At 34.6% G+C, this 13431-nt stretch overlaps 1 protein-coding gene across 3 annotated transcripts in view; it reads left to right on the top strand.

Moving 5' to 3' along the window:
* IPO11 (importin 11) overlaps positions 1 to 13431 on the top strand; it is a 229735-nt gene that overhangs the window by 143553 nt on the left and 72751 nt on the right. For all 3 annotated transcript variants that reach the window (XM_047753902.1, XM_047753974.1, XM_047754048.1), the window contains exons 25-26: positions 7693 to 7788; positions 8711 to 8824. In XM_047753902.1, coding sequence (XP_047609858.1) covers positions 7693 to 7788; positions 8711 to 8824 — 210 coding nt within the window. The remainder of the gene's footprint in view (positions 1 to 7692; positions 7789 to 8710; positions 8825 to 13431) is intronic.

Below are 13431 nucleotides of genomic sequence, written 5' to 3'. Positions count from 1 at the left end.
CTATTTCATGCCTTTCTATTAGCTTCTGGTGGTTGCCAGCAGTCTCTCGCTTCTGTGGCTTGTATGTGCATTGTTCCAATCGCTGTTACATGACATTATCCTTCTGTCTCTCTTTTCTCTTTTTATAAGGGCACCAGTCATAATTGTAATGGATTAAGGGCCTACCCTTGTTTGTGGGCTCTGAAGGAATTATAGTAGGAATCTCTGGTTGTGGCTACTAAGGGCTTAGTCTACCATCATGTGTCTGCTCCATAATTCCCACTATGGTGTGGTGGCTCAGGTCATTTTGGAGAATCCTCTGCCTGGCCCATGGATTAAAGGATCTGGCATTGCAGCAGCTGTGGCGTAGGTTACAGCTGCCGCTTGGATTCAGTCCCTGGCCCAGGACTTTCATGTAGTAGCAATATATAATTATATAGAGGAACTTCGTCTGTCTTATAGAATCTTAGCTCATCTTTTGCCTTGGTGATAATTTTTGCTCTGAAAGAAAAGGAGACAACTAGGAGTTGGTATTTTGGACTTAATTCTATTTGAGAAATAATTAATTGGCAATTGGGGGGATAGAAATTTGAGAGAGAATGCCCTGTCATTTTGATGTTGCTTTTACACATTTTTTAGTGTGTATGTGTTTTGTCTTTCTTCTCTTCTGGATTGTAAGCTTTTTTCTGTGGTCCTAAACCTAGTAGATACCAACAGTGCCTTTGGAATGTATTCTCTCCTTGAACTGTGCCTTGGTGTGCACACCTAGCTCTGCTACTTAACACATTCTTGAATACATTCTGGGCTTAAATTATTTTGCTTATCATATATGTATATAACATGATTTTTGTTAATCTATAACTGTGGATTATTTGAAATCCCTGTATTAAATTATAACCTTAAATTCTAAGGGATGGAAAAAGTTTGCTTCTTATGAAGTTTAAACACCTATCAGAAAAAAACTTGAACTTTTTTTTTCTCTTGCTTTTCTGCAATATTATTAGTAAAGTAATTGTTGAAAAATACCTTGGTCTGAGTCATATGGAATGGGATTGTGAAATTTATTTTAAAAATGAGACAAGTTTTTAGGATATGTTCTAAGGAGAATATTTTCTTTTTTCTTACTATTTGTTTTTAATTATATTCTTACAAAACAATCAGATGTGGTATAACAGAGCTGGCATCTTAAGCAAAACTTCTAGGGTTAGAATATTGGCTGTGGACTTCACAGCTGTGTGAGGTGAGCAAGTTAATCTCTGTTTCTCATTTTCCATCTGTAAAATTGAGATAAAAACATGACCTACTTCCTAGGGTTGAGGTGAGGATTACATGAATTTATATGTATAAAGCACTTCTAGCATTGCCTAGCATGTAATCTGCTAATATAAGTGTTAGTTATTTTTATTTGATTATATAGTTATCAAATTATATAATCTCCCTTTGGGGAAAAACCAGTTACTGTGCTTTTAGGCCAAATAATTTATTTGGTTGTAAGATCTTTGTAAGAAAAATAAAACAAAGTTATTCTACTTATTATTCCTTTGACCATTTCTTCTAAACAAATGCTTTTTTAAAGTAAAGAGTATGTTAGTTAAATTTTTGTAATTTAAGTAGGTGATTTACTCAGTGATAGAGCTTTACTTTTTTTCCAGATCCACATATCTCAGCTGACTTTTTAAAATTAATTGTTTTTAATTCTTTCTTAATTTTCAGAGTAACAGTCTATAACAATTTTTTTTTATTAATGGACAATTTCATATTTACATAATATACAACATTACCCTCACAATTTTACTAGAAAGAAATCTATTTGCTTCTCTTTCCTTTGAAGTGAAAGATGGTAATATCATTATTTGTCCCCCAGTTGTACCTTATATTTTTTTGACTAAATGATTCAGCACAAATTACTACCCACATATATATTGTAACATTTAACACACATTAAAACAGTTTCTCTCTGAGTATGTCAGCAGGAGGTCATTAATAGGATATAAATACTTGAATAAAAAATTTATAATTTAATAATGTGTTTAAAACTGTATTTTTACATAACATTACTGTAGCTAAGCCTCTGTATTTGATTTAAAAATCTCAGAAACTGTATTTTATTATTTATTAAATGGCTATTAAATACTAGGAATATACTAATTACCATGAATAAATTAGTTGTGTTTTTATATAAAGGAATATTTTAGGATAATGGTGCTTTTATGCTTGTACTTGAAAGCTGAGAGAACTCTCAATACTTTTGGCATTTTTCTATTCTCAGGGTTCCAGTAAAGCCATAATAATAGTTTTTAATATTAGCTCTTTTTAAATTTTTAAATATCTCTCTGATACTGTTCCTTTATATAGTATGCTATATAATATTGTTAATATATTTTTGACTCTACTTTACTGTTATACTAATTTCTGACAGTATCTGGAAGTAACTTCTTTGTTCTTTGAAGCAGAAAATTATGATGTTATGAAAATTGGATAGAGAGACAAGTATGCCTACTTTAGGAGCAAATGGTTAAGAGCAAAAATAGGCTTTATGTATTCTGTGACTCGGAACAGGTTATCTAGATGAATACAGTTATATTCTAAAAATACTCAAATTAAATTGTTAAATTTTTAAAAAAATTTTAAATATATCTATATGTATACAGCTACTTTGAGTTTAGAAATTTTTTTTTTTGTCACAGTCCTGCTCTTGAACTCAGGTTTGGTTGCTTGCTAGTCAAAAATCAGTACCTAAGAGACAGGCAAATTTTGGTAGCATGTAGTTTTTAATCAGAATGCTGGCAGTCCAGGGCTATGGGAGACTCAACATCTCCCAAAAAACCGTCTCTGAAGATTCTCCTCAACCATGAAAGTTTTTAAAGGGAAGTAATCTCAGTTAATTATTGACATAGGGGTTAGAGTCTTTGCCATCCCTACTGTATGCAGACTTCTTGATCTTTCTTTAGATAGTATCCTGTTCACACAATTTGCTTGTGAGATTACTGAAGGGGAAGCTGGGGAAGAGATCTGGTCATCTGTTAATTACGTATTCTTCATTTCTACTTCTTGATTTACAGAAAGAACCAGCAGGTTAGGCAAGGTATTTTGTGATCAAAAGATTTGAAATCTGTGCTTGGACCAGAGATGAGTAGACCCTGGGGGTGCCTGGTTTAAGGTTAGTTACAAGACAAAAGGGGCATCCCACAAAGAGCTCTTTTCTGCCGAAAGCCGCTTACAGTCTCATCAAGAGTGAGTCGTGTTGCTTTCATTCACTGTGATAAGCCTTATTAAGAAGGCACAGATATTTTGAAGGTATAATTTATTCTGTAATAATTATAGCTAATACTAACATTTACTGTATGCCACACACATATGCTAAGCACATAACATAAAGTTCACTTAATCCTCACATAAACCTATGACAGTAGTAGTGCTCTTTTCCCCATTTTTACAGATGAGAGATTAAATCACAGAGAGGTACATATCTTCTCCAAGGTCACACAGCTACTAAGTATTAGAACCATGTAAGCGTTATGCCTTCAAGATCTGTGCTCTTAACCGCTCTGTATGCAGAGTAAGCCTAAGTCAAGAAAATTGAGCGCAAGACACAAAACAGAAGCCTACATTTTTCACACGGATTATAAAAACAGTCTGTTTCTAAACTGTTTTAAGTATCTTCAGAAAAGGGATGGATTAAAACTAAAATTCAGAAGTTTTATTTGTAATAGCAAAATGCTGATAAAAAAATAAAATAATTAGTAATAGGTGACTGCATGCTAGGAGGTATACAGCAGTTTATTCAGCCACACAGAGGAGTACCATGCAGCCTTTGAAAGGAATGAAGACAATCTCTGTACATAGTTTTAGAGTGTTTTTTTTGTCTTTTTGTCTTTGGGGAGCTGCACCCGTGGCATATGTAGGTTCCCAGGCTAGGGGTCAAATCGGAGCTGTAGCCGTCGGCCTACACCACAGCCACAGCAATGCCATATCCAAGCTGTGTCTGCAACCTACACCACAGCTCACAGCAACGTGAGATCCTTAACCCACTGAGTGAGGCCAGGGATTGAACCCGCAACCTCATGGTTCCTAGTTGGATTCGTTTCTACCGAGCCACGACGGGAACTCTGAGTGATTTGTTTTTTTATTTTATTTTGTTTTATTTTTATTTTATTTTTTTGTTTGCAAATAGTTTCTGGAGTAAGAGTGCAACATAGCACTGGAAAAATAAACCATGTCAGTAAAGGCGGTTTGTAGGGGGAAGAGGGAGAGAGAATGGAAGCTAGATCTTTCAGGATATATATCTGTATTGTACTTTTGGTTTTGGAGCCACATAGATATTTTACATGATTTAAAATGGTAAAGTAAGAGCAGTTCCTAAAGATTTTAAATGAAAAAAAACAAAAACAAAAACCTGAAACATTTGAATATAACTATTATCCTGTTGGTGGCATAAGTCATCTGAGAAAAATATTTCAAGTAACTTTATTTCGTAGAATTTTACATGTACATCCCTGGTGGGATATAGCATTAGAACAAAAAGAGAAACAAGGAAAAGAAATTGCTTTCAGTAGTGTCACCGTTATCAGTAATATTGGTATTGTTATTTTGAAACCTGCATGTATATATGTGGACATTTTTGTACATAGCAGTTGGAGGTGAGTAAGTTTGGGTTATTAGAACCTAAGATTTTTCAATGTAAGGGAAGAAAGATGCAACTATAAAAATCAAAGAAGTTATACAAAATGCTGTGATCTTACATTGGATTTGGTGAATTATTTGTATATACTTTTTGGGAAGAGAAAAATAGATTTCCTTTCCTAGTGCTGTGTAAGCGAAGACTTGGAAGCAGTGTCAGTCCAGTAGCAGTAAGTGCCTCAGGACCTAGATGGTCTGTAAATATTGTGTCCTGCTATTTGACTTCAGAGCTCAGTCAAGAGAAACACAAGATGGACTGGGAGATCTCCTCATGCCAGAAGAAAGAGAGGGTGGGATTCTGACAGAAGGATGTAGGAATCACCTTGAAGGAGATCCCACTTGCTAATGATGGGACAATTTGAATCTCAAAACAAAACACAACAACTAAGTATATTAAAACACCTCAAACATGTTAAAATCCCTGAGAATGTAATGATTCCCCTGCAAGAAGAGTATGACTTAAATCTCTTAATATCTGTAATACCTTATTTTAAACTACCTGTTACTACTTTAGAGTTATCTTTAGTGTTATTTCTGTCTTGGAAATGTTTGGCCATCTGGATATACATGGATTTCACTTAAAATATAAAAAAATTGTTCATTACACTGAAATCAGAGGATGTGTTTTTCCAAATCTTGTTTAGAACTGAAAACAGTGCTGCTGATCAAAATCTTTGGTAGGATTTTGAACATTATTAAAGAACCTTCTTCAGAATGGAAATAGTCATAATTTGAACTCTATGACTTTAGATCACGGCTGCAATACCTTCCTTGGAAAGTGGACTGTAGAGTATCATGTGTGTGGAAATAATATAGTACCATTCCGTGTGGATTTTCTCGCAGGTATCTCAAGTTCAACCTGTCCAAAGCAAAGCCTCATTATTATTAATGGTACTGTGATTGCTCCCATTGATGAAACATGAAAACCAGGAGTAATCTCAGACTTGTTTACCTTTGGTCAGCTGTTCATTTGGTTTTCTATATCTGATCAGTTCTACTTTCTGAATTTTCTCTTGCTTCTGATCCACAACCCCTGACTCTTAAGTCTGATTATGGCCTTTTGCTGCATAAGTTTTCAGAATCTCTCCATTTCTATGGTTCCTAACCTCTTTGAAACAAAGACTCCATTTTAGCTCTGAAATAAGTGAATCATTTACACAACAGTATCTGTACCTTTATATATAAAGACAGAGAGCTAGATTATATTGAATGGTACATTTCAGTAGATTTATATTTTAGAAGTCAATCTAAGTATGTGACTACTTTTCCATTTCTGTACAAACTTTGTAATCTTTGGAATTAATAATTTTTTGGCGTAATTTTTTACTTGCACTAAATTCTCTGCCACTTGTCTCTGTTCAGTATGCCCCGACACATTGACCCATCAGGGTTTTATTCATTTATTTTCCTAAAGAAGTCTCTTTCAGAGCCAGACTGACCACCCGCCCCTTACTCCTTCTCCCCAAGCTTGTAGTTTTTTTTTTTTTTACTTCTTGTTCCTAGTATTCTGAAATGTTACAGTGATATGTATTGTCATTGTAGGTTTAATTTGATGTAGGTTTATTTTAATTAATTGTACGGGATGCTGTTGGTCCCTTTTCATCTGGAAAGTCCCTCTCTTAAGACTCCTTAAAGAAAATACATTGTCTTCTCCTGGAGCGGGAGAATCATTTGCCCAGATATGCAGATTTGGGAATATCTGGCAATCTCTTTCTTACTAGACTTCCAGCCAATCTTATTTTTAGCTTTTCTTCTACGTTCCTTTCCAAAGATGTATGGCTCTGCTAATTCCTGTGGGTTTTGGTGGGGAGAGATCAGAAGATAAATGTGAAGTACATCGAGTTGCTCTCAGCTTTCTCTGTTGCACCCTTAGGTTTCAGCTTTCTCTAAGTCAGTTACTTTTTGAATTTCTTCCTTGTAGCTTCTAATATTCATCTCTCTTTCATTCCTTTTGTTCTTTAAAATTATGCCCCCTTCCCTTTAAAATATTTTTACTATAATTTTAGTGGTTTTTCAGGAGAGGAGTGAAGTTAATGTGTGTCTAACAATCAGCAGATGGCCTTACTTTCCGTTTGTAGATAAGACAGACTGTGTGGTGACATCTACCTTTGAGACTCTCAGTCTACAGTGTATGTGCACTTCCCCTTCTTTAGTCCAAATCTAAAATTTTCTAACAGAATAAATCTTATTGAGATCAGATTTAATCTTATTCTGAATCTTATGCTCTCCTATTGCTTTTAGTCAAGAACTATGATATCTTTTATCCTGATTCTCTTTTTTTTGGCTGTGGCATGCGGTGACTTGATGTGGCATCTCAGTTCCCAAACCAGGGATTGATCCTGGGCTACAGCAGTGAAAGTGCCATATCCTAACCACTAGACCACCAGGGACCTCCCCTATCCTGTAGAGAGGTTCTTTGTTTAAAATGTGAAGATAAGAATTTTATTAACTATGTGGTACCTATGTTATCAGAATGTGATTAATTATAATTCTATGCAAGAGGTATAGCTGTGTCTAAATAATAGACACTTAAATCAAATTGTAATTTTTTTAAAAGAGATTTTCACTTTATTTTTTAATTTTTATTTATTTATTTATTTATTTTGGTCTTTTGAGGGCCGCACCCATAGCATGTGAGGTTCCCAGGCTAGCGGTCTAAGTGAAGCTTCAGCTGCTGGCCTACATCACAGCCATGGCAATGCCAGATCCGAGCCATGTCTACAACCTACACCACAGCTCATGGCAATGCCTCATCCTTAACCCACTGAGCGAGGCCAGGGATCGAACCCGCAGCCTCACGGTTCCTAGTCGGATTCGTTTCCACTGCGCCACAACAGGAACTTCCTCAAATTGTAATTTTTAATAGGTCATTTTATAAAAGTGTGTCTAGTGCCAGAATATCAAGTACTTGATAAACTTTTGTATATTCTTAGATTAGGTTTGTGATATTTAAAATGTTTTCCTTACTTGTGTTTTGCTTAAAGCATTGACTTGCATTTTTAAGTATAACCAATGTGTCTTTTTGGTTTTTAGGTTGTGGAAAATGCCCTTAAAGTGAACCCAGTATTAGGCCCACAAATGTTTCAGCCAATTCTACCCTGTGTTTTCACAGGTATTATAGAAGGGGAGGTAAGATTTTTTTCTTAAGCTTCTAAGGTTAGTATTGTATTCTAGGGTTCTATTTTAATTATTTTCATTATTCATTGGAAAATTATTCCTTATTGTTAGATATAAAAAGAAAGCTTTTCTTATCATTTGATTATTTGGAAGTAAATTAAGTCAATTTCTGGGTAGTTATACAGCTTTGCCTTTTCTGTCTCCACTTAGGAAAGTATAGACTTGCTTTGATATCTCATCTCTTTCACTCATACACATGTGTATTTGTACATAAACATTTAAGCAGAAGAATGGGGTAAGGGAGTTCCTGTCGTGGCTCAGCGGTAATGTGTCTGACTAGGATCCATGAGGATGCGGGTTCGATCCCTGGCCTGACTTAGTGTGTTAAGAATCCAGTGTTGCTGCAACCGTGGTGTAGGTCACAGACATGGCTCAGATCTGGCGTTTCTGTGACTGTGGCATAGCCCTGTAGCTGCAGCTCCACTTGACTCCTACCCTGGGAACTTCCATATGCCTCAAGTGCGGCCCTGAAAAAAAAAAAAAAAAAGAATAGGGAAAAAAACAGTGCTAGTTTTGTTATATACTCAATATATGAAAACACTAAGTTATTTTCTAAGTCAGGCTCTTAATAGAGCCACTAACTGTGTATGTTAGAAGCATTTAAAACAATGTAAATGTATAAATAGGCCATTGGCAAATACTCTTTCTCTGTTCCTATATTTATATTTACATGTAATACATCTGTATACCTTATATGATATATATTAGTAAGTTAAAACTCAAGCAGTATTGTCAGTTCATTCTAAAGAAGCAGTATGGAGAAGAATGTTGTTATTTCATATCCCTCTTGATTGTTACTATGTCAGTGATTGCTTATAATTGTTTTTACTTGTACATAACACAGTTTTATGAATGCTGTATTTTAATTGTGCAGAGGTATCCTGTAGTGATGTCAACATATCTTGGAGTTATGGGTCGAGTCCTGCTACAAAACACTAGTTTCTTTTCTTCACTTCTTAATGAAATGGCACGTACATTTAATCAGGAGGTAAGACTCAATTTACTTAAATTGAAGGAAGTAAGACTTGGAATAATTTGATGAAATAGTGAGTTTATGAAAGTCCTGTATTATTTAAACTTTATTTTAAACTTTTATTACATTGTACTATAATTTGGGAGAAGGAAGAAAGAGGAATCTGTGAATGCCACTTGAAACTTCAATTTTCTTCTCTCTCAGAATAGGCGATTTTATTCTTCTTAGCTATAGCCTAGAATTTTTATTTGTTTATGGTTGTAGGTTTTTTTTTAACTCATACTTAAAATGAAACAGGAATATATTACACATAATCATGTACTACCTTTGTTGTCATTTCTTTAATGTCATGCAACAAGCTTCCATCATCATTTTGTGAGAAATGACCTTTTCAGCAGAAGCTTATTAAAAATAATACTGTAACTGAAACCAGCCATCTGAGTAAGTGTACAGTAGGTTCTTTAGTGAGTTGGTTTCGTGAGACTGTATATATTAAGTTAAAATATAGTTTTTATGTTTTAAGTCATTAACATATTAAGATTTATAAAATGTAGAAGGTGGAATGTACTTTATCAATATCTCTAGAATGAAAGGGCAGTTTGTGAAATCTTTTGACTTGTGGCTGAAACAAATACTACTATTTCCATTTAACAGAAATCTAGAGTAAAGATGTGCAAGTTATAGAATGTATATAGTTTTTCCAGAATTAGAATAGTCCAATTAGAGAACCTAGCCTATCTGTCAATGAGTGGACTGGAGAGATTTCTCATTAGCCTCATTAAATTTAACTGTGATGTAATAATTTTAAGCAGTTTAAAGAGTTTAGTCAATTGAATTCAGCAAAATCTGTTGAGTAATTTTAATAACAGTATAAAATATAACAATAAAAATTTTATGTATCATTTTAATTCCTTAAACAACTTAATAAGATAGTAGTATTTTTATTTCCATCTTATGCCTGAGAAATATGAGGCTTTGAGAGATTTAGTGACTTGCTCAGGTTTGCAAAGCTAGTAAATGATGGAGTTGATATGCAAACCCCAGTAACCTCACTTCAGAACCTGATATCTCATCAGCCATATTCTGTTGCCTCTTTATGTCCTGGAATAGGCACTTCTCTACTAAACACTGAAGACACTTGCTTTGACAAGTTGAGAGTACTCTTTTGAGGAAGAGAGTACTTGAACAGGCAATTTTGTAATAATATTTTAAGTACTATGTTAGAGCTAGGTCCAAACGTGCTGTGTGAAGAGCAAGAAAAGCTATCTACTATGTTAAACTTTTCAATTTTTTTTTCTTGTGATAAAATACATATAGTATAAAATTTACCATCTTAACTGTTTTTAAGTATGGATGGAGTTCAGTGGTATTAGCCATGTTCGTAATGTGCAATCATAATCACCAGCTCTTTTTCAGACTTGTAAAACTTGAACCTCTAAATAACAATAGTGCCTCATTACCCTTCCTCCAGTAGCCCCTGGAAACCACCATTATACTTTCTTTGTCTCTGATTTGACTACTCTTGTATGTTGGATCATATGGTATTTGTGTTTTTGTAACATATCATTTAGCATAATGTACTGAAGGTTCATCCGTGTTGTAACATATGTTAGTATTTTCTTCTTCCTTTTTAAGGCTGAATAATATTTCCTGGTATGTATATATCACACTGTGCTTACCCGTTCATCAGTCAGTGGACACTTGGGTTGCTTCCTCGTTTAAGCTACAGTGAATAAAGCTGCTATGAACATGGGTATGCAAATATTGATTAAAACCTGCTTTCAGTTCTTTTGGGTATATATTCAAGTGGAATCACTGGTCCATATTACAGTTTTATTTTTAAGTTTTTGAGGAACCACCATACTGTTTTCCACATAGCTGCAACCATTTAAAAATTTCATCTACAGTGCACAAGTGTTTGAGTTTTTCCATATCCTTACCAAACTTGTTTTTGTTTGTTTGTTTGTTTCTTGATAGTATCTACTTTAATGGATGTGAGGTCATACCATAATTTTGATTTGCATTTCCCTTATAATTAGTGGTGTTGAGCATCATTTCATGTTTTCTTTGGCCATTTGTGTATCTTCTTTGGAAAAATGTCTATTCAGCTCTTTTGCCCAGTTTTGAATTTATTGTTTTTCTGTTGTTGAGTTTTAGGATTACTTATATATTCTGTATATTAATCCCTTATCAAGTATGATTTGCAAATATTTTCTCCAATTTTATGGGTTGGTGTTCTACTATGTTGATAATATCTTTAGATACACAAAATTATCAAGAAGTTCAATTTTTCTTATTTTTTCTTTTATTGCCTGTGCCTTTGTTGCCTTATCCAGTAAATCATTTCCAAATTCAGTGTTGTAAAGCTTTGTACTATTTTTTGGTCGAAGAGTTTTATAATTTTAGGTCTTACATTTAGTTCTTTAAAAAATTGTTTTTCTTATTAAAGTGTAGTTGACTTACAATGTTGTTCCAGTCTCTGCTATACAGCAGAGTGACTCAATTATGTATGTATATACATTCCTTTTTATATTCTTTTCCATCATGATCTAACCCAGAACACTAGACATAGTTCTCTGTACTATAGGGTGTGACCTTGTTGTTATCCCTTCTAAATGTAATAGTATACATCTCCTAACCCTAACCTCCCAGTCAATACATTTAGTTCTTTGACACCCCCCACCTTTTTCTCTGCCACGCCAGGGATCACACCCATGCCGTAGCAGTGACAACACTGGATCCTTAACCACTAGGCCACCAGGAAACTCTTTTGACCCTTTTTTAAAAAATTGAAGTATAGTTGGTTTCCAGTATCATGTTAGTTTCAAGTGTAGAGCATAACAATTGTTTTTAAAGATTATACTCCATTAAGTGTTATTATAAGATAATGGCTCTGAATCCCTGTGCTGTACAATATATCCCTGTTGCTTATCTCCTTGAACCATTTTGACTTGAATTTTGTATATGGAATGAGGTAAGGATCTACCTTTATTCTTTTGCATGTGGTTATTCATTTTTTTTTCAGCGCCATTTGTTGCAAAGACTGTCCTTTCCCCATTGAATGGTCTTGGTATTCTTGTCAAAAATCATTTGGCCATATATGCAAGGATTTATTTCTGGGCTCTCTATTTTGTTCCATTGGTCTATATGTTTATCCTTTGTGCATTTATCACATTATTTTGATTACTAAAGCTTTGTCATCATGTTGAAATCCAGAGGTGTGAGTCCTCTTGCTTTTTTCATCTTTTTGGAGATTGTTTTACCTGTTCAGGGCCTCTTTAGATTCTATATGAATTTTAGCATGGATTTTTCTTTTTCTGCAAAAATTGTCATTGGGATTTTGACAGAGATTGCATTGAAACTGTGGATTGCTTTGAGTAGTATTGACGTCTTAACAGTATAAAGTTTTCCAATCCATGAAGATGGATATGTTTCCATTTATGTCTTACTTAATTTCTTTTAGGAGTGTTTTATGTTTTTTCATTATACATGTCTTTCACCTCCTTGGTTAAATAGATTCCTAAGCATTTTAATCTTTTGATGGTAGTATAAATGGAATTGTTTTTGTAATTTCTTTTTCAGATTGTTCATTGCTCATGTATAGAAATTCAACTGATTCTTTTTTTTTTTTTTGTCTTTTGTCTTTTTTGTTGTTGTTGTTGTTGCTATTTCTTGGGCCGCTCCCGCGGCATATGGAGATTCCCAGGCTAGGGGTTGAATCGGAGCTGTAGCCACCGGCCTACGCCAGAGCCACAGCAACGCGGGATCCGAGCCGCGTCTGCAACCTACAGCACAGCTCACGGCAACGCCGGATCGTTAACCTACTGAGCAAGGGCAGGGACCGAACCCGCAACCTCATGGTTCCTAGTCGGATTCGTTAACCACTGCGCCACGACGGGAACTCCCCATCAACTGATTCTTAATTGTTGAATTTGTCTTCTGCAACTTTGCTGAATTCATATATTCTAACAGTTTTTTTTGATAGAATCTTTGGGACTTTGTACATATAAAAACATACATCTGCAGACAGAGAATTTTGCTTCTTCCTTCCCAGTTTGGAGGCCTTTCCTTTTGCTTGCCTGATTGTTGTGGCGAGAACTTCCAGTACTGTATTGAATAGAAAGTGGTGAAATTTGGCATCCTTGCTTATTCCTAATCTTAGAGGATAAGATAGTCTCGGTCTTTTGTCACTCATTCTAATGTTCATTGTGGGTTTTCATATATGGCTTTTATTATGTTGAGATATTTCCCTCTCTTCCTACTTTGTTCAGTGTTTTTATCATGAAAGTGTATGAAACTCAGCTAAGTGCTTTTTCTGTATTCTAGTCAAGAAGATTAGGGATTTTTTATCCAAATTTTGTTAATGTAGTTTGTTGTCCTGATTGACTTTCATATCTTGAACTATCCTTCCATTCCAGGAATAAATCTCACTTGATCATGCTGTGTAATCTTTTTTAATAAGTTACTGAATTCCTGTTTACTGGTACATTCTTGAAGACTTGTATCAGTATTCATAAGAGATACTGATCTGTAGTTTTTCTTTTATCGTAATGTCTTTATTTGGCTTTATTACCAGGATAATGCTGGCCTCATGACATGTTCCTTCTTTGATTTTTAAAATT

Source organism: Phacochoerus africanus, chromosome 1, assembly GCF_016906955.1.
Source record: "Phacochoerus africanus isolate WHEZ1 chromosome 1, ROS_Pafr_v1, whole genome shotgun sequence".
Classification (NCBI taxonomy): Eukaryota; Metazoa; Chordata; class Mammalia; order Artiodactyla; family Suidae; genus Phacochoerus; species Phacochoerus africanus.
Note: the sequence above shows the minus strand (reverse complement) of the source record. Positions and strands in the feature narration are given on the sequence as shown.